This window comes from Cyrtonyx montezumae, unplaced genomic scaffold (genome assembly GCF_038088225.1).
Source record: "Cyrtonyx montezumae isolate F1298 unplaced genomic scaffold, pur_monq_1.0 scaffold_17, whole genome shotgun sequence".
NCBI lineage: Eukaryota > Metazoa > Chordata > Aves > Galliformes > Odontophoridae > Cyrtonyx > Cyrtonyx montezumae.
This window is the reverse complement of record NW_027071903.1, coordinates 27,100,390-27,111,993: the sequence shown is the minus strand read 5'-3', so window position 1 is coordinate 27,111,993 and position 11,604 is coordinate 27,100,390. Positions and strand designations below refer to the sequence as shown.

Below are 11,604 nucleotides of genomic sequence, written 5' to 3'. Positions count from 1 at the left end.
ACAAAACTCATCAGCACCCTGGAGCTGTTTACAGAATGCTTTAGGGTTAGAAACAGATACCATCCTTCCCACAAGTGACACCAACCACCAGTGACAGATGGATTATTTGTTCCTCCAATACCCACTTTATATCTTGGGAAATCCCCTGTTCCACAGGGATCATTAACTCCACTCTTACGTCTTCTGAGAAGCTGAAGCCAAAACAGCAACAGGCATAATCACTATACAGATGCTAGACAAAGCTGAAAACATTAACCACGGAGCTGATCTCACTATCAAGTATTTTTATCACCACACAGCCTGCACAACATCATCAGCTACACCTCCCTCAAGTGTGTGAACTGTTAGCACATATCATACTCAGCAGGAAGACTGAAAGTGAGGCTTACTGAGATAATCAAGCATGCCCTAAAGTCTCAAAACATGAAAACAACAAAAAACAACACCCTTACCAAATACACACGCTCCTCATTTATCTAGGGAAAAAGAACAAAGTCACACAGATGCCTTTTTGCAGTGCTCATATAGCAAAGTCTAAATCATGCTTATTTTTTTTGTGACCGTCCTCACCTCTGCATTGGCATGTCCTCCACTCACAAATTCTTCCCCCACTCCTCAACACAAAAAGTTTTCAATCTCTGATGTGGTGTCCCTGAAGCTTAGGGCCTCCACTGTGTGCTGAAAGGAGCAGCACTGGCCCAGCACTCACCTGCAATGTCCTTGTTTACACTTCATTTCCAGATTCCAGACAATCGGACAGAAACTGCCCATCAAGCAGGCTTGTACAGCTCTTAACAGCCTCACACTTGCAGGTGTCAAAACTAACAGAATTCAAGCAAGAGTCATTAAGAGAGAGCTTTTCAACAGATTTATTGTACATTCATTACAAAAATAATTGGTTCAAATCTTCCATTCTTTGGGTCTGACAGGAACAGGTTGTCTCTATGACAGACAGGGTCCTTATAAATAAAGCCTGGGAAAATTTACAGACTTGATGTAGAACTGTGTGCCAAAAGCTTTTCTTTTTTTCCCCAAATGGCTGAGAAAATAAGAGAAGAAATGTGTTTTCCCAAAGCAGGCTTTGCAGAAACCATGAAAACAGGAGTGGAACACACCCTTAAAGCAGTGATTAGCACCATCTTCACTGCATACTGACTTGCAGCTTGCAAAACAAAACAGGTTTAACAACACTGAACTATGCAAGCAGAGCTTCATTTTTTAGCCTACCAGGAATTCATGGACTTCCAAGACAGAAAGTGCTATGATTACCTTGTCAATCCTCCTATGAGGAAGGCCAGAGAACTTCAGCACCTTGCAGTGAGCAAAACTGGCATCTCCCATAAACACTGACTCAGCCAGCAACCACTGTCAAAGGACAGGGCACACGGTGGTCAGGTGAGCTCCGCTAACATACTGCAAGGCTGTACCAGAGAACAGCAACTAAAGTTACAGTGAACGAAGTGATATGACAGCACTACACCACTGGGCTGTTTTAACACCCTTTCCTCCTTTCAGTTAAAAATGTACATCTCAGTTCAAGGTCCAACTTCCACACAGTGGAGCACGTTTGACCTTTATCTGCCAAAGCTGAAGGCCACATTCTTCTTTAAAATTAGAGAAAGACCTGTGAGGGTAAAACAAAACCACACAAGTATCAGAGCAGAGGCATCAGGAGCACTGATGCTCCTCAAGGACACCTTTACTACAGGACTGCCAGGTAAATGAAGCCATTCTGATGAAAGCCTGCATAGGCTTTCCACTTGCATCTCAAGTGTTTAAACTGTACCTGTATTCTGGCACCGGGATGAGCTGCTCATCTCTGATGCTACACTAACCCAGCCCCTGGGACTTCACAGCCATCTCGAGGTGTGCTGCAAGGACTGAACTGCTGAGCAACTGCAGCTGAGACTCTAATGGTACCAACCAGTTCTCCCATTACTGGCTCAATGAATCTGCAGGAGATCACAGGAGCAGCCAGCTTATCAGAGCACGACTCAGTGGTCATCACCATGGATGGCATACAAGACCGCTAAGGCGACAGAAATACCTGAAAAATGAACAAATAAACAGTTACCAGACACCAGGCTAAAAAAAAATAACTATAATAGGAAATAAGTTTGCATGTTTCTGTTTAATAAAAGCTTCACCTGTTAGCTGTAACCCAAGTATTTACTCTCTTAGGAATCTCAAGCTTGTCACTTAAATATTTATAGAGCAAAGGAAAAGGTGTAAACAATTCTTTAAAACCAGCTACTGCTGTGAATTACCTCTAGGTGCGTCCTTTACAGGGGGGCCAGCATTCCCATTACAGGATCTATTGATCAGATCACTACAGCACCCAAGCTGTAATTACAGAATCACAGACTGGATGAGTTGGAAGAGATCCAAAAGGATCATCAAGTCCAACTCCTGGCTCCACACAGGACCATTCAAAATTCAAGCCCCTCACCTGAGTGCACTGCCCAAACACTTCCTGAACTCCAGCAGCTTGAACTCCAGCCATGACTGCTGCCCCAGGGGGCCTATCTACAGAAATACTGGCTCACTGCTGAACTAGACCACGTGGACCAACAAAAGTCCACTAAATACAAGTCACCCTTGTTTTTGACAACTAGTTATATGCTGCAAGACTGTTGGCATTTTTCTTTCTGTTCCTTTCATGTATTTGCTGGCACAGAAAAAATTCATCTTCAGTGATACATGGGGGCTCATGCCTAAAGCATGTTCACAGCAAGTTATACTCAATTCCTTTTACTGTGGACAAAAAGACCAGAAGGCAATGCTGAACTGGCCTTGTGTATCTAGCAAGAATCATATTTGGCCCGTGGTGTGCCGCTGTACAGAACAGAGAACAAAACAGAAAAACATCCATTAAAAGCACAGTGGTGGCTGAAGAGACCAGGAGACAGAAACAGGATCTGAAGCTCTGCTGCAAGCTGCCAGCATCTCCTGAAAGCTCAGAGCTGGCTGGAGTCATTCTCCATTCTGAGCTCACTTATTTCTGACTCAGCCAGAGGTCTAAGTCTAAGGCACGGTTCTGCCACTGACTTCATTCGTTCTCTGGGCTGCTTTTAGGCACTTAGGATTGTCCCAAGGCCCCTTATTCTCTCACATCTTGAGATAACACACAAGCAGGACAGACAGAGACTGCTGCACACAAATCCACCATTAGGAGTCTCAGCCTCACGCTGAAAACAACAGCGCTTCCTCCTCTGTGACGAGAAACATCTCAAAACCCCAAGATACCTTTGCAGCCAGGGACATGGCACACGTCGGAGCGCTTTGCCCACCCCCTGGTTCGGAACGCCAGCACCCACGGCAGCACAGCACGGCATCCGCTGCGGGCGCAGCAGCCGAGCGGGGCGGCCCCGCGGAGCTCCCGGAGCCGGGAACAAAGGGCCGGATGCTCCGGCGGCCCCGGAGCGGCTGCGGGGCGCCCCGTTCCGCCCCCGGCAGCTCGTTCCGTCTCGCTACCACGAGAACCGTGTAGGCGGAGGAAGCAGGCCCTGCCCTTTCCTCGCGGGCAGGCCTTGTTCTTCCACCATTTCATTTTGGAGGATGGTATCAGCGGGGTCGGCACGAGGCACCGGCTCCACTTTCTTAGTCCTCCGGGACGACGCCGGGGAACTCGGGAGCAGACCTCAGGGCTCGGCAGGCGATGCCCCGCCCGCTCCCTCGCTCTCGGCCCCGTATTCGCAACGTCCACTTACACTTTCCAGCCGCCGCGCCGCCATCGCAGCCCGCCATTTCCTGACGGCTCCACGGCGCTTCCGGGCGCGGCGCCATTGCCCCGCCCAGGGCGCATGCGCGGTGCTGAGGGGCGCTGAGATTTTGTGTCCGCGTGAATTCAGCCCCCGCACGCAGGGAGCGGTGATCTGCGGGCAGAAAGTAGCACGATGAACTGAGCTAAGCCGGTGCAGGAGGAGCGCGATGCCGGCAGCTCCGGCAGGTTTGTGTGGAAGTGCTTTTCGGCGGCCTTACAACGCGCTGACGGTGCGGCAAAAGCTGCGCGAGTACTCTGCGCTGATGTGCACTGAGCCACACGTACAGTTGTTTATTTCAGAGAGCTTATTCTGATAGCAGGCTCTCCGTGTTGGTCCTTCTCCCGTCCCTTAGCTCTCTGACCTTGGCGTGGCAGGGACGGAGCATTCGCACAAAGTGCGGGCGGACTTTGTGCTGTGCACTCAGCTCTGCTGACTGAGCAGCACGGGGACGGGCTCGGTGTGGTGGCACCGAGATGGCCGTGAGCAGCACTGGGGTTCAGAGGGAAGGGTGAGCGGATGGGTTTCTGCCTCCCCAGGAGCTCTGACCTGCAGTTCTTCAAAGCATCAGTGGCAAACGGTTATTTAATCATCTGCTCTTCAAATTTCTCTTCTGAAAAATCTGTGCAGTTCAAGCTGAGCAGCAGCCTGGCAGCCTCCAGCTCTAGGCCAGGAAAAAGGAATTTTCCTATAAAGAAAAAAAAATCCTGTAAAGAGAAACATTAGTAGCAGAAAAAAGCATCTATTTCAGGCAAAAAGGGACGGTTCCTGTGGAAAAGCAATACTCTGCACGTTCCATGCTGCACACACCAAGGGGATCCTGGTGACACCCCCCCCACTCTGAAGTGGATCACCAGGATAACGTTGTCCTGCTGGGTTACACTGCTCATTGAACCTGGTGCTCAGCACCCTCAGGGCGAGCTCAGAGCTAATGGAATGAAAGCTAGGGAAGGACTGACATCAGAGACTACTTTGGAATATTAAAGACAGTCAGGACCAACTTCTCATTTGAATGATTGTATGCTGGTTAATTTCCTCCTTTCACTCCAACCCCAGGCAGTCGCCTTCCTGAACGTTGCTGTGCTATTCCTCAACCTCAAGGGAAGTGCATGTGATTAAAGGATGAAGTAACTTCTGTTAATTACCATGGTCTGAACTAAGATTAGTTTTAGCTCCAGCAATGACTCTTGCCACTCGAGGGGGGGAGCAAGCAACCAAAGAAAGGAGTGATTCAGATTTCAACAAGTGTCCATGCCTGCTTGCATTTGCTAACAGCCGCGCAGGCAGAGGTGCCTGTGAGCACTCCTGAACTTCAGTTTCCATGTGGAGAACAGTACAAAAGGCCTTGCATACATGTACACCCTGCATGCAGCAGCAATGCGCTGCTCAAAGTCTGCTTCACATAACTGTGCTTGCCTTCTCCTGGCTGAGGATATCAGTGTAAGGCTTTCAGCCATTATGGGGTGTTTTTCCAGGCTCTCTTTAACTTCAGTCAGAAAAAAAGATGACTTTATTACAGTTCTGAAAGGGAAAAAGTAAAACACAGGAAGATGAGAATCCTTTCCCTGGCCATAGAAAGACTGTTAGACCACAGCTCCTGACCTCCAGGAGCTGAAAGGCGTTTAGAAGCCTCAAGCCCATTTTGCTTAGTGGCTCTGAGTCCCCTGGCCTTTTAAATTCAGTTGCCTTGCTTGTTATAGAGGATTCTAATACATAACTAGGCATGGTTTGCAAAGCTAAATTTGCTGAACCTTGTTTGGGAAGTGTGGGAGGAGGTTCTTGAAGATGTTAAATAAGGAAAGAAAATGAAAACACGAGACACTGCCCTAGTAATGTTCAAAGCAGGCAGCGAGAGAAAGCATTCAGAAGCCTTCAGAGCCATCGTTTCATCAGAACAAAGAAATATGCAAAGCACCTGGACGTCCCCTTCCTTCTGAACCAGCAGTACAGGCTGCAGAGGGATACAGCAGTAATTTAAGAGCTTCTTTCCTGCATCTGAACCCCACATCAGGATGAAATGCAATCCATCTCACTCACATTTACCAAACACCTCTGAGACCACTGTACTTCGGAGGCATGATGTCACACGTCAGTGGAGATTATTCATTTTGAAGCTTGTGAAGTGCACGGAGACTTCACTTCAGAGTCCACTCAGTCATAACTCAAACCTTCCTTGTCTCCCAAAAGGACACAGCTGACTGCACTTTCCTTGTACTGCTTCTGAGCATCCTGTGAGGGATCAGTGGATATTTAGTTTTATTATCCTTTCTCTTTTATGTAGGAATGGCTCTGTCATTGCTTGAATACCTTTGCGTTCATGACACATATTCTTAGATGTCATATCAAGGATGTCTCTACGGAGACACAGATGACGAGAAAAGCAATGGAACAAAATCTAAGACATTCATTCAATTCTGGGTGATCTTTAGCTTATGTAGAGTCATTGGGAAAGCTATAGTACAAAAGCCAGATTCAGACTTGTGAGAAGGTGGCTGTGTGCAATACCTGTCTAGTTTCTCCTGTCGGAGGAAGCAGTTACTACCTGGGATTTTACACTTATCTCTTGAAGGGACCAAGAGATTCACGCTGGAGAACTTTTAAAGATTTTTTTTTTTACCAGATCAGAATAGTTCCAGTCTCACCTGAAGGCTGGTAAACCTGATACCCAGGTTTAGCAGCAGTATGACCTGATTGAGAATATGCAGCATGAAAAACAGCTGATAATTCTGAATGGTTCGTTTGATGCTGAATTGCTGCACCTTATTCAGCTTTAAAACACACTGTAAGATTAAAACCCCAGAGGTGAATAAGAGAACTCTCCATCGTCTCAGCTTTGCTGGAATTTACTCTTGTATTAGCGTTAAAGCAAGAGTAAATGAAAAGTGCAGACACTAAGACTGCCACCCTGCCTGAAATTGGGAATCATTTTAGAGCTACTTTTCCAGTTTTCTCCAGTGTTCTCCCCTCAACAGTGGAAGACCATCACTACATCATTAAGCCCATGGCTTCTGTCCCAAGCAGAGCTCCATCACTGGATGCCAGACTGAAAAAGCAAAAGAGATGTATCTGTAGAGGGAAGCTCAGTGGGAAGCCAGCTTGGGTGAGGATCAGGCACAGTAGTCCCAAACTTCCTTTAAGTATAATTTTTCCCTGGCAACAGCAAAATTCAGATGGACAACAGAATGAACAGAACTGCATTCAGTGGCTACAAATTACTGTTTTACATTAAGTGAAATTATTATACACCAATACTGGCATAAATCTAGCTGATACAGAGGGCTGATTAGCATAGCTCTACACTCCAAGTAATGACATTAAAGATGCAGTGTGACGTTCAGGGAATTAATCATATTGATCACATCTTTTCAATGATGATTCAGCAGGCATTTTTTAAAGCAGATTAAATTAACTGCTTTTACCATTTGTTAATACAATCCAGAACATTAATAACTATGCTTATGAAGAAACTTTTTACTTCCTTCCTGCAGACATTCTCTGGACCCATATGCTTTTGTTGTTCTTGTCCTGTCCGCTTTGCAGCTTTCCTCTGACGGAGCCTGAGTAGCCTTTCCTTGAACTAGGCACAGGAGCCTGCATGCAATGGAAGAGATTAACACCAGGTAGCAAATGACAGCCAATTACAGTAGGTACGTGTGTGTATATGGAAACAGACTGTGATACTGCCAGGAAAACACCACATCTGGCAGCCAACCATCCTTTCATGTTCCCTTTGAGAGAGAATGTTTTGTTTGTTTGTTTGTAAGTCCTCAATGGAAATTGGTCTGCTCTTTCAGCAATGATTGTCAGCCCTTTGGAAGATCAACAGTGACCCCATAGCCTACATCCAAACTGTAATCACTGAGGTATTGCTATGGTCTGGGTGCTCCTAAACAGAATCCGAGCCCCAGTGGGCTTGACAATATACAAGCACTGATGAACTAAAGGGAATTACAAAAGAAAATCCTCTACCCTCAGCTCCTAATCCAGACACCAAGCAAGAAGGGAGAACACACAAGCAGGGTGAGGGCAGCACTGGCAGAAAGGAACTATGCAAACACAGACAGCAAGGAGGGTACAGATGGTGGCAGCCCATAAATACCATCAGCTTGGAGATGAAGGACAAATACAGAAACAGGTAACAACAGGAGACGTCACCTGTTCCTTTCTTACCTGCTTTAGGGCTCCAACTGCTGCAGTCCCTGAGCTGCTCCATCATCCACACCTCCTCAGCTTGTGTTTTCCTGAAGAATGGTTCAAAACGTCCCTTCTCTAAAGTCAGTCCATTGCCTCTGAATTGACAGTAGCCAGCGATTCCTTCAGTGCTTTCGGAGTGCCCTCCTGCCTGCAGGAAGTGCTGATGGAATCCTCCCTTAGTCCTTCAGTGCAGTGCTGGCTCAGCTCACACGGGGCTTCCATGGATTTGCCAAGGGCCACAGAGGGACTTGCCAGCCATGTACTGCCTTTCAGCACCCCAGCAACAATCCAACCCCCTCAACTTCTCCCCTCCTCAGACAGCAGTTGTTTTTAAAGGAATTCCATGCATCTGTTAGCCTGCAAACTACAGAGTACATATACATTCCAAATGAAATGGGTCGGACCTTGACACTTCTTAAAATATACATTTTATTATTTTCCGGTGCTTGCTATGGAGGTTTTATTCAAATTGTGAAGGCACACAGCCTTTACAAACTTGCTGAATTAAATGCTTTTGTCGGTGGCTTTATTTTCTGTTTCTTTCATGGTGGAGGAAAAGACATAGGCTATAAAATGTTGAAATTCATTAGATGTGTAGTATCACCTCTTCATATATGCTGTGGAATGCTTGTAGAAATACTATATAAAATAAGGCAGACTTTGACAGGGAATTCAGTCATAAAATTTCATGGGAGAAAACAGAAAGTTCCAACATATTATGATCTTTTGTAGCCAAGGGAAGATCAGGTGGTCATCACTGGTTTGTGGGAGAACTGCTACGGTTCTGGTGCTCAGTATGCATTTCTTGTTTATTCTACTATTCTCAAGTGAGACCTTTGCAATAAAACTTAATTTTAATTAACATAAATCAGACAATATTTAAACATACACATCTATCCTTACAGTGCAATAAAAATGTATCATTGTAGAGTATTTTGTATTTGCATTATGAAAATAAAAGGTCTGTACATCAATTAAATGTATATTAATGAGTATGAATCATGTAAATTTGTAATGCATCTAAAGTTGGCTTTGGCTTTTAAGTATTTATAAATTCATAGAAAATATTGAACATCTAACAAAATAAATAAAACATATCATTTTAATCATAGATGCTAACGATCAACCTCAAAAATTCTTGTGTTATTTTTTACATATGCTACTAAATTTCTTAAAGAGAACTCACTTTCAGTAGTGCTCAGAAGTGAATGATTGCACCTTCTGTGATGTGAAAAAATAGAGTACATCTATTTTTCATAGATCAAAAATTCCTTCATGGAGAGTTGCATTTTAAATGTCTGATTGTTCTATGTAACTGTCTTAAGTGCTTATAAAAAGCATGTTGCTTTCCCATAGAAGCTGTGAGTCACTATTAATAGGTATTTCTTCTTCACTTGCAGAGTTGAGGATTAAGCAAAAATCTTCTAGTGAATGTCCTTTTCATATGGATTCTTCAAGGCCTTCCAGCTTCGCACACGGGTAAGAAGCTAGCACAAAACATGTTCACTGATAAACCCTCTTCAGTACAAGTACTGCAGCAATCCAGTGTAATTCCACTTGACAGGTTTATTTCGTTGGAGTCCACACATGGTAGTTTGTGGAAGTCAGCTGCTGACCTCATGTTCTCTTGAATTTGAAAGTTCCCCAAGTGCATGGGCTATCCTTACTGTAATACTGAAGAGAGTGAAACATATCTCAAATCACATGAACAAAAGTGAGCTTGAATAAATATGCATCTGGTTAGTAAATTACACACCAAAGTCTAATTGCTACTCTGGTGGTGGTGGTCGGAGGCTCCGCAGCTTCCTTTCATCCAATCCTTTCCAGTATTTAAAGTTATTATCCAGATGCTGCATCAAATTTGGCAGGTCTGCAAATGCTAGGGGAGAAAGGGCAGAGTGTATTTAGTTTGCAGAATTGGAATAGTCACATGATGCTGTCTGCTTAAATGCCACTTAAATGTCCAGGCAACTGTGTTAAGTAGGAAAGCTTAAATCTGTTATACTGCTGCTTGAAATGTTTCTGGCTTTATAGCTCTCATCTCTCACGGATCTTGCCAGGCTACTGAGAACAGTTCTGAGAGTCTATTTAATACTGGTATTGCAAGCACCAGCAAAGGGATGCCATTTTTCAGGTGGGGGAATAACTAATTATGCTTGTAATTATCCTACTTCATCAAATCTCAGACACATGTCATGATCTGGCACTCAGGAGAGTCACATTTCTGACCACTTCTACCACAGCGGCAGCGCTTGGAAGGAAACAGTTGCTTCCCCAGGCAGTTTCCAGACTAGAAATTTGTCTTGAAGAGTAACTGATAGTAACATGGACAAAGTGGTTATGCCCATAGTGCTCTCAGAGGGAAAGTGTTCTGTCCTCCATTTGCAGAAAAGCAAATTTAAAACTAAGAGTCCAACACTGCCTGAAACTGATATACTAAGGAGAAGCCACGAGAATGGTTTGTAGCAGGATCAAAATACTTCCAAGCTATAATTAAGTTATTGAGCTTTCTTGAGCTACAGGAATCTTCCCTTTTCTCCTCTTTTCTCTAAGAGCCCCAGGAAAGCAATTTGATATCAGAATAGTTTCAAATGTTTACAAAATACTTGTGGAATTCTGCTTACCATCCCAGGCATCAAACATATCGGTGATGAAGTAATCGATGAATGATATTTGGGACTTGGGGATGCTGCAAGTATTTCTGTCAAAAACTGGCATCACAACAGGTAAACCTTGCCTCTTCTCTTCATCAGTCTGCAAAGAACACTCTTGTTATTCTACAACACACTGCATTCCGTTAACAGCTTCTTTTAGTAGCAGATTGTTTGGCACTGACTAGAGCATGCAACTGCTAAATAAACAGGGAAGCCTGAACAGTGTGAAGCAGCAGCACCCACTTGTGCAGGTTTCAGCCCAACTGCTGAGCAGTGCTTTCCAGTGTTTCCCTCAAAGTGACAAATTCACCTCCTGCATTTACACGCAGAGCAGCCCAAAGTAACTGCGTGTTATTGGTTTAAGTTATGACTGATTTGGATCTAAAACGTGTATCCGTTGTCAGCCTCTAATGGAAGCATCATTTTGTATCAATCAGAGTTGGCAACCTGTCTTCTTCTTCCCCTTTTCTCCCCTTGGGGTACCAAAGCCCAACTTCAGTATTTGCTCTATCGTCTGTAATAATGCCTGCCCCTTGTCCCCATCTTCCCAACACCTTTCTTCAGCATGGTTCACTAAGGTCTTAGAGCATTTTTTGGGCTGAGTGCTGCTCCCATGCTAACACTGGAACCTGATGATCCTATTCTTGAGTCCCAACCAGCATGCGGTAGGCAGGAGGCACCCTTCCTCTGCCTTTTGTGATGGAAACACGTTTGCAAGCAAAAAAAAAAAAACCCAAAACCTCATGTCACAAACTGGAGAATTTGAAAGCTCAACTTTTTCAAAACTGCACTGTAGATGTCAGCTTTCTCCTATCTGAAGGTACCTGGTCTGGCATTGGCGTGAGCCATCGCAGAATCATCAAGGTTGGAAAAGACATCCAACCCAACTGTCCACCTGCTACCAATATAACCCCACTAAACCCCTTCCCTTAGTACCACATCTAAAGGTTTCTTTTGTTCTCATTTCTGAGAGCCTTCTCCTTAACAATCATATC

General features: G+C 44.8%; 1 protein-coding gene and 1 non-coding gene across 5 annotated transcripts in view; both read right to left on the bottom strand.

The window, feature by feature from the left end:
- Positions 1 to 3,482: 3,482 nt before the first annotated feature.
- Positions 3,483 to 3,612, bottom strand: LOC136047311 (small Cajal body-specific RNA 15). Its single transcript, XR_010622080.1, has one exon. It is a non-coding gene; the product is annotated as a small Cajal body-specific RNA 15 (non-coding RNA).
- Positions 3,613 to 8,364: 4,752 nt separating this feature from the next.
- The window catches only part of PDE8A (phosphodiesterase 8A), a 133,886-nt gene continuing 130,646 nt past the window's right edge, over positions 8,365 to 11,604 (bottom strand). For 3 of the 4 annotated variants that reach the window (XM_065733943.1, XM_065733939.1, XM_065733942.1), the window contains 2 exons: positions 10,580 to 10,709; positions 8,365 to 9,834 (listed from right to left, as the gene is read on the bottom strand). In XM_065733943.1, coding sequence (XP_065590015.1) covers positions 9,725 to 9,834; positions 10,580 to 10,709 — 240 coding nt within the window. In that variant the 3' untranslated portion in view covers positions 8,365 to 9,724. The remainder of the gene's footprint in view (positions 9,835 to 10,579; positions 10,710 to 11,604) is intronic. The other variant, XM_065733940.1, reaches the window with a different exon arrangement.